Genomic DNA, 14942 nt, shown 5'->3' with positions numbered 1-14942 from the left:
GAGAGAGGGAGAAGCAGGCTTTCCGCCGAGCAGGGAGCCCGATGTGGGGCTCGATCCCAGGACCCCGGGATCATGACCCGAGCCGACGGCAGACGCTTAACGACTGAGCCACCCAGGTGCCCCAAACTCAGAGTTCTCCAACCTCTGCAGTGAGGGTTTAGGCCAGACAATTACTCGGGGGTGGGAATCGCTGTCCTGTGCCTTGTAGGATGCTCAGCAGCATGCCAGCATCCCCCGCCCCAGCTGTGACCACCAAAAATGTGTCCAGACTCCGTGATGGCTCTTAAAGTACCAAATTGCTGTACATTCCTTATTCAAAATACGACTTTGGGTTTGGCCTTTTTTAGATGTAATGCATATAGAAAAATAACCACAGCAAACAAAGTTTTGTTTTGTTTTTTTTAAATCCTCAGAATTTCAAAGACATTTTCAAACCACAAAAATAGAACTATCCTTTAAAAAAATCTTGGAGAAAGATGAAGGCTGCGTTTTGACTACATCTTCTCTGTTTAAATAAACACTAACAAAAATCACATTCACAGAAACCTGTTACTCATCCCAAACATCCCACTGGGCACATTTCTCAAGCAAATCTTAAAACAGAGACTGATGAGGTTATTTCCTCTCACATTATTAGAAAGAACTGTAAAAAAAAAAAAAAAATCCTAGAGAATCACGTAACAATCTCCTGTCTGAAATAGTGGCCCATTCTTGCAGCTGCCGCCTGGCTAATAAAGGAACATTTGGCCCCATCTGGCTTCTGCTAAGGAGGGCAGACCCTGGCCAATCAAAGCTGATGGTTGTTTTTGCTCCAGCTCTGAGAACCACCCCCTGCCCCCAGACGGGGCTGGGAATCTCACCAACTTCCTTCGGCAGGTCAGAGCCCTCCACAGGCAGTATCCCTAGAAAGCTCGGGGCCTCCGGACACACGCCTAGTTAGGCTCCGTTGCATTTTAGGCTCTGGAGAAATGACTGGGGTGGGTCAGCGACATCCCAGTGGCAGTCAGCCTTAACAACATCTGGCTCTGGGCTGACACACGAAAACCCAAGTCCATCTCTACTCACGGAGGGAGCCTCTGCACACCAACCTCTGCGATCACATAATGGATCACGTACCACAGGCCTCTGCCGTTGCCTCTTACGTACAAGCCTGCAGAGAATGTTGCTGAATCATCTTAGAAGCCCTTGGCTGCCACATTATGATCTGGAGAGTGAAGACTCCATTTGTAAGATCTTCTGAACCAGCTGGAGGTGGCAGAGTCAAAAGCCAAGCCTCAAAAAGCTATGCCTTCCACCTCGCAGTGGCCATCAGCTCACTTCTGCCCGCACCAGGGCCTGCAGGGGCTGGGAGAGGACGAGCCGTGGTCCAAGCCCGAGACCCAAGACGGGAGCCTCATCCCCTCCACCTTCTCTCGGCTCTAGGCAGTGGTAGGTAGTGCCGGGCAGGACAGCCCTGAGCCTCAGAACTCAATGCTTTTACAACCTTTTTTTTTTTTTTTTTTAAAGATTTTATTCATTTGACAGAGAGAGAGCACAAGCAGGGGGAGCGGCCGGCAGAGGGAGAAGCAGACTCCCCGCTGAGCAGGGAGCCCGACGCGGGGCTCGATCCCAGGACCCCGGGATCATGACCTGAGCTGAAGGCAGACGCTTAGCCATCGGAGCCACCCAGGCACCCCTTTCATAACCCATTTTGAAGCTGTTGTTTCCTCTGCCAGAAAACTAGTGTCTCCAGGCGTGTTGCACCAATACATAAACTCATTTTTAATGACTTTATGGTAAATAGCAAAGTCCAAAATAACATGGGATCTAAGAACAGAAGCAACCTGTAGTTCAGATTTGGGGAAATGGGGGACAAAGGGGTTACTCACAAACCTTTCTAAAGAAGTACTCTTATTACTGTTATTTATTTATTTATTTTTACAAAAGAACATGTTATGTATTTCACCGTTAAGCACTTGTTTGCAACTTAACATCCGTTTATTTCCACAATTATCCATTTAATATCAATGTATGGATATCTCAGGGACCTTCAAACTCAATTTAATGTATAGACTTATGATCCTAAAACAATAGACCTCGCTAATCTTGGGGTCTGCACTTAATTGTGATATGGGTGACACTTCGGCTTTGGGATTTCTGGCTAAAAAATGTAACCTCAAAAGCAACACGCCTGGGCACCTGAGAGGCTCAGTTGACTAAGCGTCTGCCTTTGGCTCAGGTCATGATTTCAGGGTACTGAGATTGGGCCCTGCCTTGGAGGCTCAGCAACATGCCTGAAATCTGTGCCTAAAAACACAATTGCTCCTTAAGCAGACAGGAATATGCAAATGGAATGTTCTGGACTATTTCAAGTCTTTCTGAATATAAACTCACATTTCTTTTTAAATAATGTAAAATTAGGAAAAAAACCTAACTCTCTGCAAGAACTTGTAACCTGTTTCACTACACTAGAACAGCCTCCTGACAACAAGGATGTTTTACCGAAAGATGTCGAGGAAGGAGCAGAAAGGACATATTTCCATCTAGAGGTAGAGAGCACTGCAAGGTGTCCCCTCGAAAGACTATTAGTTTCCCGCAACCATAAACTCCTCGTCTGCTGGAGTGGATGCTTCCTCAACATTACATGCGTGTAGCTATTTACAGAAAAGCCATCTGTAGGATGTGCTCATGAATTTTTCAACTTGGAGATTAAATGTTTCAAGCTTAGTTCTCAAAATCTACCTGTTTTCAATCTTTACTCAATTCAGATTTTCAGACAGACTTTCCCATTTCAGGATACATTAGGATGCTGTTGACTCTCCTCGGGAAATGACCTCAGGTAACACGTTTCAAAGGACCTGAGCAATGCCAACAATAAGAATGGGATGAGTAAATACAATCATGGAGAAATTATACTGGTCTAATTTCTCTAAATGTCTGTAAGGGAGTCTAAAATACCTTTGCTTTACCAGAGATGTTTGTAGATATGTAGATTTCCCAGTTGAACCGGCTCTGAACTCACGACTTAAACTCTTCTATTAGATTCACTAGCAAATCTCAGCGGCACATCTTAAAAGTAAGCCCTTGATCTTTGCCATCTTAAAAACCGATATTCAGCTGAAATGTGACTCTGTTCTCTCCTTGCCAAAATTTGTCCCCGAAGAGATGGCCAAGGTCAAAGAACTAGACTCCACAAAATGCAAATACAAAGTCTATCCAAAAGATTAAAAAAAAATGTAAATCCTAATGAGCCTAAAGTTATGTAGCACTCCAACAACCAGCCCTTGGAGGATTTGAGGACCATTTAGGGCTGCCTTCTGGTAGTCTCCCCGATTCGCGAAAGTCCAGAGAGGAACACGAAAACACAGCAGGTCACCTGATGGAATGTGTCTATTACGTAGTCGGGAAGAGAAACCTGGGTTGGCCTCTCCCAGCGGGTTTCAGGCTCCGCCTGCTTATCTACGGGATAGCCAGGACTGCTCGGCAGAGGGAAAGCCGGGGTCACTGGGCTGAACCAGGGCTGTCAGTTTCCACCCTGCTCCCAGCCCTTTACCCCTGTGGCCGCACCGAGCACATCCCCGATCTCTGGAAGACCGTCCTGGCCCTGGTTTCATGGGGATTGGCTGGGCAAAGGCTGGGCTGCAAACAGCTCACTGTTTGTCAGGGTTGCTTTATTAAGTTATCACACGTCATGGGGCTGTCTTTAACCTACAAACCTGTACTCCATTGCGTGAATCAAAAATACACATTCGATTCAGTTCCATGATGCCACAGAAAAAGGAAAGCATCCCATTTCCTCTCGAAGGCTGTTCCTTGCACTCCTGACAAAGCGCATGTGATGCAGATCACAATACTCCAAGTGGCTCCAAGCCACACGCTCCTAAGAAACACGACTGAGTCAGAAAATGGAAAAACTTGGCCTACTAAAATATGCACACCTGCCGTGCTAGAAAGCAGCAATATGGGGAACTCGTGAAATAACGTACAGAGTCCAACACGACAACTCCCCAAAATGAAATGAGCAGACGGCTCTGCTTTGCTGTGAGCTGACAGGTGAACAGGCTCCAGAACCATAACGTCACCAGGGAAGACCTCAGTCCGGGTCAGGGCAGAAGGAAGGGCACAGCAGATGAGGCCGTGGTCAGCTTGAAAGCCCCCTGAGCACCTGACCCAGGAGAAAGTTCCCCCGCCCCTGCAGCTAAGGTTCTCCGATGATAACTGCCCCACCCCCATGCGCTGCAGGAAAGCTTCCCCGGGGAACAGAGGTGCCTCAGCGTCCCCCAGAGCTCAGTGGGCTCCCAGGCCCCAGCGCCCACTCCCTGGAGCAGGATCCTGGCCTCCCTAAGTGAAGTCTTCATAAACCTGGGGATCGTAAGGGGGAAACTCTGTTCCGTACAGACTGTCACGTTTCCAGCCACTGTTTCTGAAACTCCTCAGATAAAGACACACACTTCATTCAACATTCCCTGACCCGGTGACCCAGGGACTCACTTGCCCATAAAGAAGAAGCTGGAATCTCTCTGGTGGAGGTCAGCATCACTAAATGAGCTGAGCAGAAGTGAGTTTTGATCATTAGAGCTGGGCAAGGTATTTCAGCGATTACATTTCAACCAGACTGACCCCTACTTCCTCAAGTTGAGGTAAATATTCCTGCCAAAAAACAACAACTGAATTTGGGGATTTTGCTTTGGGGGATGAGCGTGTGAGTTTTCATTCCATTCAGGAAACACGTTCTTAGATACTTCCTTAGTCTGGTCAGTATTGCCCCTTCCTTTGAAACCACCTTTTCAAAAACAAAACCTACTTAATTTCCTTAAGTTTCTTCACAACATGTTCGTTATCAGTCTAGGATGAAAAGATGGCATTTTATAAAATAAAATCGGCATTTAGAAGATTGCCCAGTACTTCAAAAGGCTATAACCACATTTACACAGACTGGGCTGTTCCAAATCTTTCACAAAATTCTGAACCTTAGAAAAGCTATTCTCCATGATTTGGGAGACAGCAAAGCTAGATTGATTTCCTTACCTAAAAGCCAGGTTTGACATTCGTTATATTATGAAATAAGTACTTCTAAAATTAGTTGCTTGAATTCCAAAATATACTTTTGAAAGTCAATAATGGTTTGTTGTTTTTTTTTAAGACTAGAAAATTTGCTCTTCATACCTCTTTAGAACCCATTTCTTATTTTATTCCAGATTTGAAGCGTTACCATTTTAAAGAATGCCAGACAAGGGGATCTCTATTTTAATCTTGATATTGGGCTCCTAATTTCATCCTTGTGTAATTTTTAAAAATCCCAAACAATCCAAAATAATGCATAATTATCATAGGAACTGGCATTTCAAACTTGCTGTAGGCTATATACACTATCAATACTTTTCAACTAAAACGTGTTCCTAAACACATAAGAAAAATACAAAAGATATTTATCTAAGTGTTATTATGCAATAATGCACTTTTTAAAAAGAAATAGTATACCAGATCCAAAAAGGGACATTGCTTATTTTTGTAACAGAAAAATGATGTAATTCTAATGATTGCTTATTTTTATTGCTATAAAGTTTTTTTATAACTAGATGTGAATTAAGGGTTATTATTTCATAGATGTGGCTATTTTTTAGTCTGCTTTACTCCAAGTGTAAATTATAATTTATTAGCTTCTGATGGCTTTCCACTAATAATTATTTAAACATTTTTCCCAGGATCAATGAATTACCTCTGGCAAACACTGTTATAGTCAAAAGGGATGTTTCCAAACCAGAAGCTAAATTAAATATTGCTATGGCTTCTCATGTTGAGGCATGGAAGTATCTGGCAGTTTTTGTAGCTTGATGTCGATTCAGATGGATGCTATATTTCAGCTGTACTGATTTATTATTATTTCTTAGATGAAAGAGGACAAGTAGATTCCCCTGTGTAGTAATAATTGTACATTTGGTGTCTTAGTGTTTATTCTAACCAAGATTACTGAAAGTAATGTAAGCAGTATTACCTCTAAACGAAAGAGGTTACTTTCAAGTGGCAAACCTTACTAAAAGTTTAGCTGCTTTATTAAGTGTAACTCTCAGCATATAGTATTAAAAAATAGTTCTCTAGAACAGGAGTCGGCAAACTTTCTGTAAAGGACCAGATAGTAAATAGTTTAGCTTTTGCCATATGGTCTTTGTTGCATCTACTCAACTTTGCTCTTGTAGCAGGAAAGCAGTCAGAGATTATATGTAAATGAATGTGCATGGCTTGCGTTCCAATAAAACTTTATTTCTGGACACTGGAATTTGAATTTCATACAATTCTAATGTGTCGCAAAACAGTATTCTTCTCTTGAGTTTGTCCAACTGTTTAAAAATGTAAGAATCATTCTCAGCTCTCAGGGCCTATAAGAACAGATTTCAGGCTGAATTAGGCCCATGGGCTGCGGAATGCAACAGTAGAAACCATCCTTCCTTAAAGATTACCATTGCAAAATGAACTGATTGTACTAGTCATGTGCCGGAAAATATAAAATCGAAAGAAAGACAAATTACCAAAGGATGAGCAAGGCGTGGCTAAAAATCAGGCCCTCACCCAGGATGCTCACCTGTCCTGCTCATGCAAGGCCACTTCATCCTGGCATCCACGGCCAGCAGCAGGTGAGTGAAGAAGGCCAGCCTGCAGAGCACCCATCTGGTTCTGAGCAGCACATACTTGCTGGCCATGCTTCATCCTCTGTCAGATCATCACTACCCACTGTGGCTCCGAGGGAGGACAGAAAGACACCTGTCCCTCCCTCCTCCCCCCCATCACCCAGCCCCTGAGAGTCAAGCTTCTCTGACTGCTAAAGACCCAGAGAAGTCTAGCAGCTAAGCTATTCCGTGCTCTGCCTACACAAAGGGGGTTGAGGGTCAGCGACCCTGCAGCTTACAGCAAACCGACCAGACTACTCTGGTGTGTCAATTCACCAAGCACCTTATTTTGGCAGCGAACAGAAGCCTTCTACAAAACGTTTCAAAGAACATTTTTGCCCAGAATGGGAAATCTGGGCCTCTCCACTTCAGAGAGGAAAGACTGAAGAAAGGAAACTTGGAAATACTGTTGTTTAATTATTGTTAAAGGGCCAGCATGATCAGCTGAGGAAGATCCCCTGACTATCAAGACCTCCCAAACTCCCCAGGAGCTGAAATAGAAAGTACAGCGTGAAAGGGTGTGCAAGTGGCCTTTATTTTTTAAAAGACGTGTGTACACAAAGGGCCAAGTAAATAACGTCCAGTCCGTGCAAACATCTCCCAGATCCCAGTTAAGAGAAAAGGACAGCCCAGCCAAGGCCCCACCCGGTTTTCACCGAGAAACGGGCCGCTGTGTGAAGGCCCGGGCGCACACCCACGGTCCGGCGCCTTCTCTCCGCACGATGTGGCGGGATGCCTTTCCTTTCCCTGAGACCCGAGGCGTCTGCAGCAAGCTGCAAAGGCAAAAACACGATGTCTATAGTTGAAAACAAATCCCAAGGTCTTACAGCTGTGCACAGGGGTCAGGACCTTTTTCTTGAAGGCAGCTACGGCTCGGAGTCAAGAATTTCTTCGCATTGTGGCGCAGGGCGAGAATTCTAGAGGCAGCCTAGGGAGGCCTAAGCGAGTAGAAAACGGGCCGGGCAGGTTCGGTGCTTTGCCCGGGCTCACGATGCTTGCTCGAAGGATCTGTCCTGGTGCGAGTTTACAGCTGAACGGCTCCCTCCTTTCCTTCCCCGGTGGACGGTGCTCAGGAAGACGTCGCCGCAGGTCACCCGGCAGCTGTGCGGCGGCGCGGGGCCTGGGGCCGGGCCTCGGGCTCAGAGCGCGTCTGAAGGGCGCACGTAGCGCAGCGTGTAGTTGGCCCCCGCGTTGTTGTCCCAGTACTCGCCCTGGGCGCAGCGGTAGCAGACGGCGAAGTGGACCGCGGCGCCCGGCGCGTCCGCGTCTTCCCCCTCCTGGGGCTGCAGACCCGGCGGCAGGCACAGCGAGAAGTGGAAGCGCTCGGCGCCCGGCTCCTCCTCGGCGTCCCCGGGCCCCCCCGACGACGCCTCTGGCGGCTGTGGCTCCGCCGGCTCGGGCTGCAGCTCGGCCGCCACGTCCAGGAAGGAGCGCCACTCGGTGAAGGTGTAGCGCACCGCCACGGCTCTCGGCCCGGGGCAGCCCAGCACCCGGCCGGAGCCCGTCACCTCTGCGCCAGAGGGCGCCGAGCACTGCACGCGCTCCAAGCACACGCGCTGCCGCCGCAGTCGCTCGGCGGCGGCGCTCGGCCCGGGAAGCTCGAAAAGAGGCCGAAGCCGGGGAGGTGGCGCGGAGAGGGGCGCGGCCGCGGCCGCCGCGGCCAGGAGGCCGGGGAGCTGCTCTAGGTCTTGGGCGCGCAGGGGGAAGCTGCGGAGGCGGGAGAGCACGGCGGGAGGCACCTGCGGCTCCTCGGCCTCGCTGAAGTGCTTCACGCTGGCCAGGCTCAGCCCCAGCGCGTCCGCGAACTGCACCCGCTTCTTGCACTTGGCGCAGCAGCCGCCGGGGCTGTGCAGCGCGCCCTCGGCCCCCTCGCCGCCCTCCGGGCCCAGCCCCAGGCCAAACTGCTGTCGCTGCTGCAGCAACTTGGCGGCCTCCAAGATCGGGTCCGCGGGCAGGGAGAAGGAACGCGGGAGGCGGCGGCGGCACTCCCACGCCTCCTCCTGCTCCCGGGGGGCAGCCTCTTCCTCCGCCGGCAAGGGCTCAGCGTCGGGGCTCGGGGCCTCCGATGTGCCGCCGCCGTCCCCGCCACTCTCCATGCGGAGGACCCCCGGGGCGGGCAGCCCCTCGGCTGGCGGGGGCTCTCCAAAGAGCGCGGGTCCCTGATTCTCCGAACTTAGCGTCCCCTGGGGCTCCATGACCCCGCCGGGCCCCGGATCGCGTCCCCCCACCCCCGGCTCAGGGCTCCTCTGGAGACTTAACACCTTGGGTCTTTGCAGGAGCGTTCAGAGCCCGCACCGGACCCGAGAGGAGAAGGCAGTTCCACCGCGGAGCCTCGGGTTTTAGCGGCGGCGGCCCTGGACGGAGTGGGAGGAGGATGCGGGCGTGGGGCCGGCTCTGGGGATTGAACCTGCCGGCAGCCGGGGGAGGGCCCGGGGCGGGGAGGCGCGGGCCGTGGGAACACCTGGAAGCGGGGCGGCGCGGGCCAGAGCGACTGGGCGGGCTTGCCGAAGGCTCGCGCAGAAGGCGAGAGACGGCTTTCTGGAAGTCGGGGCCTCCCTCTTCCCGCCCGCCCGCCCACCCCGGCGGGGCCCGCGTCTGTCCTGCCTCCGGAGCTCCTGGGGTGAACTGGCGCTCAGCTCTCGTGAACACGGGCGCGAACTGCCTCCTGCCCGTAAAGTCAGCCCCCACGTCCTGGCGGGTCTGCCCTCCGGCGGGTCGCAGAGCGGTCTCCTCCCGCTGTCGCAGCGGCCCAGGAAGTCCCCGGGCCAGGCGCGCAATTAAGGAAGCTCGCCTGCAGGGGAGCCGGGAGGCGGCCGGCCGCGGACTGCGAGCGCCGAGCGCCTCCTTCGCTTTCTCTTCCTTCCTTCCCAAACTTCAGGGCGCCCGGGCTCCAGTCCCGCTCTCCAGCCGGCCCCGGCCCGGCGCGCTCGCCTCGGCGCTCCGGCAGTGGCGGCGCCCGGGGGGCTGGGGCCGAGTCCGGGGCGGGGACGGTGCCGGGCGGCGCGGAGTGGACGCGGCCCCGCGCCGACAGCTGCCGGAGGCCATTAGCGCGGGGCCCGGGAGCACGTCCCCGCTCCTCCCCCCCCCCCCCGCCCGGTCCCGCCCGCCGCGCTCGGGGCCCGAGGACTGGGGGCCCCGCGGGACCGACGCCGCGCCGCGCACTCCGCCGCTCCCGGCTGCCCCGAGGGGCCCTGGCGCGCGCTGGGGCTGCGCTGCGAGGCGGCCGACCTGCGGCTCTGCGGACGGAGCGCGGGGCCCTGGGCGCCGGGGGGACTTTCGATAGTGGGTTTTTGTGGTTGATTTTGTCTGGTTTTGATGATCTCATGATCTCCTTTTTCAGGCCGACTTTGCCCTGGCCGGAGTTAGTGGTTCTCAAACATGAGCGCGCTGTGTCACCTGGAGGGGTTGTGAAACCGGTCCGGGGCCCCACGCTGGTTCGGTATTTCTAACAAGGGCGTACTGATGCTGGGCTCTAGGGTCTGTATTTTTGGGAACTACGTATAAACCTGTGTGGACGTGTGGAGTTACTTGTGTAAAAAGCTAGGGATTCTAGCTTTTTTAGACATAGATCAGTATAAGCATACATCCAGTATTTCAGGGGAAAAAAAAAAGAAAGAAAAGGAAAGCCAAATTACCCAGTAAGGTCATTTAACTGAGGCATTGTAACTAAAATACCTTATGGTCTGGCAGAATTTAAAGGGGAATTAAGAGGGGCCAGTGCCTTAGGCATTTTGGTGAGGGGGCAAGCAGAAGGTGATGAGTAGAGTCATATTAATAGCTCATATTCATGGAGCACCCAGCCATCAACAGTGCTGGTTTGAACTGACTCCTCTTGCATGATCTTATTCTCAGACCGTTTCTACTCTACAAATGGGACATAAAGGCATAGATTGTTCACTACCCAGGCCTCACAACTGGGTGTGGTGGATTTGCACCCAGGTGATTAAGAGGGAAGATTTCTCCCACTGGTAGGAAGCCAGGGCTGGGGATGGTGTTCATGAGGTAGGGGCTCTGCTGTCCTCTTGCTGGGATGGTAGGTCCTACTGTACCCAATACAGAATACTATAATTACATGTCAACTTGGGAGCTTACAAGAGGAACCCAGATACTTCTGGTGTTCCTTCTGGAACAACTCCAAGATTTGAGGAAGAAGACATTATTTTTACATTTAGGTAAACATTTATATATTAGGGAGTTAAGCACAAATTTTGCAAATTATTTGGAAGATAAAATAAGATTTCAAAGAGATTTTGAGGTTGTGCCGATCCTCTCAGGGCATGTGCCCACTGCAGGACTGGGACTGGAGAAGGTGAGAAGCCTAAGGAGTGGGACTTAAGGAGGCATCATTCTCAGGGTTGTGCAGGGCCCTGGGTCCAGCCCTGTTACTCTTCTCTTTGGTGAAAATGTTAGAGGACTCCACCCTCGTGGAGCTCTCTATATATTGGAGGAGACCAACATTAACCAAAAATCCACATAAGCAAATACAGACTCAGCCACTCTAGCAGATGCTATGAAGGATGCAACCTGGCCAGGGAGGCCAGGGAGGCCTCCAGGAGGAAGGTGAGTGGGCCTACAAAGAACAATTCAACCCATACAAGGCCCCACGTGGGAAGGAGTATGGGTCATAGGGAGAAACTGAAAGAAGCCTGTGTAGCCCAAGGGCCGGGGGCTGAGGATGCAGGGGTAGGAAGGGGCCAGCCACTCAGGGCCTTGAGCAATGAGAAACCATTGGAGTATTTTGTTTTTTGTTTTGTTTTGTTTAAGATTTTATTTATTTATTTGACAGACAGAGACATAGCAAGAGAGGGAACACAAACAGGGGGAATGAGAGACGGAGAAGCAGCTTCCAGCTGAGCAGGGAGCCTGATGTGGGGCTCGATCCCAGGACCGCGGGATCATGACCTGAGCCGAAGGCAGACGCTTAACGACTGAGCCACCCAGGCGCCCCCCTCCCATTGGAGTATTTTGAATCATAGGTGTGACTAACCAGATTTAAGTTTTGAAAGCTCCTTCTGGAAGCAGGATGAAGAGCAGATTGTGGGGGATAGAGGCAATGTAAGTGAATCTGTTAGGAAACTATCAGTATCTTTCAGGTGAAAAGTGATCACACCTAGATCAAGAGTGGTGGTGATGGTGGTTGGGTGGACATATCTGAGAGCTATTTAGGAGTGAAACCAGCATGACGTGCTTATGGACCCCTAGAGGGGAAGGGGGGGAGGGCTGGAGGTGCCTTGAGGATTTGGACATGAGCGGTTACTAGAGGCAGTCACACTCCCTGGGGGCAGGGACCATCAAGAAGAGGAATAGAGGGAGGGCAAGATCATGAATCCCATTTTGGGCATTTTGAGCTTAGTAGATTCTCTGTTCTTTCTGACACCAATTCTCTGACACCACCTGGGTATCCAGCAATTGAAGTCTGATTGTAACTACCTGGAGGTAGTATCAGATCCTGCAGGGTAAAGGGCTCATTCCTGTGAGAGAGCCCCCTTTCGGATGCCAGCTGCACATGGGGTGCCCAGGCCACCACACTTTGGGCCAGCCAAGTACACATTTGGGGGTTCCCACAATCCCCCCTTTCAGGTTCAGTAATCCACCAGAATGGTTCACAGAACTCAGGTCACGGGGATAAGAATGTGCTATCGCAAATATGCCGCTTCGTCATAAGGATTATTTTGAGAAAGCAATTAAAGACAGCCAGCTCAAGATCTTTGTCCTCTCACTTTTTGCCTAAAAGCAGGGCCTAATTTTCCCTTTGTAAAAGTAACATAATAACTATCCACTTCTAAATGTGTTTCCCTCTCTTAATCACCAGAAATGACCCTGGAGATGATGCTGACTTAAGTTTGCATAAACTTACTAACCCTTATAACCTACATAAACCTGACTAAATGACCTTTATCTTCCATTCGTTTCCCCCTTATATTTACCTTCCCACTATTACTGCCCCTAGAAGCCCAAGCACCTTTTCCTCTGTCACTTTTCCACAATTTATCACCCTTTGCTAAGGTGGGATATAAGCTCCTTGGCCTAACAGCTTTTAGGGGTTTTCACTTCTCTCTAGTGAAGTGCCCATGTGCATATGAGATAAACCTTTTTTACTCCTAATCTGTCTTTGTCAGTTTAACTTGCAGCCCTGTTACTCTTCTCTTTGGTGAAAATGTTAGAGGACTCCACCCTCATGGAGCTATCAATATATTGGAGACCAACATTAACCAAAAAGCATACATGCAGTATTTAAGCATACATCCTGTATTTCAGGAAAAAAAAAAAAAGGAAAGTAAGAAAAGGAAAGCCAAATTACCCAGTAAGGTCATTTAACTGAACCTAAGAGGATAGAGGAAAAGTGTTTCCTCCCCAACACAGGAAAACACTTTATTTGCATTTACCAGTTTATCCAGTTGTGTAAAGGATACAACTCAGGAACAATGAAATGAAAAAGATGTGAGGAGAGGAGTTCAGAGCTTCCAAGCCCCCTGCAGGTACACCACCCTCCCAGCATGTCAATGTGTTCACCAACCAGGAAGCTCTCTGAAGCTTATTGTTCAAGAGCTTTCATAGAGCTCAATCTGCAGCCCCCTCCTCATCCCTGGGCTACCCTGAGGCCATCTAGGGGCCCTACCCTAAATCATCTCATTAACATAAATAGGTGTGATCGAAAGGGGCTCATAACTTAAGGCACTCCTATCACTCAGGAAATTTCCAGCGTTGTAGGCCTTCTGTGCTAGGACTGGGGACAAAGGCCAAACACATATTTTTATTACACCACAGAAGGATAGAAAAGGACAAGGGCCCAGGACTGAGCTCTTAGCAACTCAGGCATTGAAAGGCCAGAAGGAAAAGGATGAGCCTGCAGAGGGATAGAGAATGAGCAGGGCTGGAGGAATGAGGAGAGTTCTTTTCTCGGAGGCCACAGGAAGACTTCAGAAGCAGGAGAGGTAAGCATTCCACTTGGGGCTCACAGGGGCTTTGGGGTCCTCTCCCTTGTCTCCTGAAAGAGGTGGACCCAGTGGGTGGTCTCTGGCCCCAGACTCCCTTTCCCCTCAGCTTCCACCCAGGACAGGGCCCAGGTCTTCCCTACATGGGGATCTGGATGCCTGAAGTCAGTCATTAAATGATGCAGCATGCAAAATAACTTCAAAATGTCATCCACCCCACTGAAATGTGTTTAGTCCAACTTCAAACATCATGTGCCTCAGCTGCTAAAATGTTTACTCCAGGCATTCCGAGGCTCCTAGCTTTACCGTCATTTCTGGTTACCTACTGCTGCATAGCAAACCACCCCCAGACATAACTGCTTATTAAAATAACAACAGCATTTATTTCTGCGTGAATCTGCAAGGTGGGCGGGGCTCTGGTTGTGGCTGCTTGGAGGCTGGGGCTGGGATCCACTGATGCTTGGGCTGGAAGATTGGACCGCCGGGCTATCCACTGGCAGTCCTCAGGCATCTCTGTGTGATCTCCAGCACAGTGGCTTCAGGGCTGGTCTGGTAACCTGTTTGCTCAGAAAGAAAGAGAGAGAGAGACGGAGATGCTGCGTGACTTTATGGTCTAGTCCCAGAAGCCTCCCGGTGTCTCTTCTGCTACACTGTCTTCGTCAGAAGTGAGTCGCGAGTGCCAACATGTTCAAAGAGACAGGAATTAGATTCCCTTTGATGGAAGAGTGTCCAAGAAATTGCAGGTGTGTCTTAAAACCATCAAACTATCATAGAGCAGGACAAATTAGAAAGGACTCGAGAATTCAGCTAGCTTAAAACTCTCATTTTTCGGATGAGCAAGCTGACACTCAAAAGAGGGAGGGTTGTTCAAACTTTTCACTCAAGGCAAGAATTGAGCTGGAATAAGAACAGTCTTTTGATTCTTAGTCTTTGAGACCATGCCTCAGAATCGCATCTTTTTTTTCTTAAGATAACACCATCCCTTGATGACCATTGGTTTCCTTTTTTGATGGTTAGACAGTTGGGTAAATAAAGCTGATATTATTTACTTAACATGAAACTATGGAGGTAATCAGAACATACCACCCCAAAATATGCTACCTTGGCATTGTCTTGGTCTGTTTCGGATGGTATAATGAAAAAACATAGACTGGATGGCTTATGAGCAGTGAGCTACTTCCCACAGTTCCAGAGGCTAGGAAGTCCAAGATCAAGGCAGATTTGGTGTCTGGTGAGAACCTGCTTCCCAGACAGCTGTCTTTTCACTATGTCCTCACGTGGTGGAAGGGGTTCACATGGTGGAGGGGCCAAGGGGGCTTTCTTGAGTCCCTCTCATAAAGGCACTAATCCCATTCCTAAGGGC

The 14942-nt window shown here is 50.0% G+C and overlaps 2 protein-coding genes across 2 annotated transcripts in view; one reads left to right on the top strand and one right to left on the bottom strand.

Moving 5' to 3' along the window:
* The window catches only part of LYRM4 (LYR motif containing 4), a 267655-nt gene that overhangs the window by 172125 nt on the left and 80588 nt on the right, over positions 1-14942 (top strand). The gene's annotated exons all lie outside the window — the stretch shown is intronic.
* PPP1R3G (protein phosphatase 1 regulatory subunit 3G) lies at positions 7159-9712 on the bottom strand. Its single transcript, XM_036091310.2, has one exon. It carries the CDS (start codon positions 8837-8839, stop codon positions 7784-7786), a length of 1056 nt encoding a protein of 351 aa, XP_035947203.2. The 5' UTR covers positions 8840-9712; the 3' UTR covers positions 7159-7783.

The sequence above is a fragment of the Halichoerus grypus genome, chromosome 9 (genome assembly GCF_964656455.1).
Source record: "Halichoerus grypus chromosome 9, mHalGry1.hap1.1, whole genome shotgun sequence".
In the NCBI taxonomy this organism is placed as follows: domain Eukaryota; kingdom Metazoa; phylum Chordata; class Mammalia; order Carnivora; family Phocidae; genus Halichoerus; species Halichoerus grypus.
Note: the sequence above shows the minus strand (reverse complement) of the source record. Positions and strands in the feature narration are given on the sequence as shown.

Bases quoted from the DNA above. Each gene is read 5' to 3' on its own strand.
- PPP1R3G (XM_036091310.2), bottom strand. From the start codon at position 8,839: ATGGAGCCCCAGGGGACGCTAAGTTCGGAGAATCAGGGACCCGCGCTC.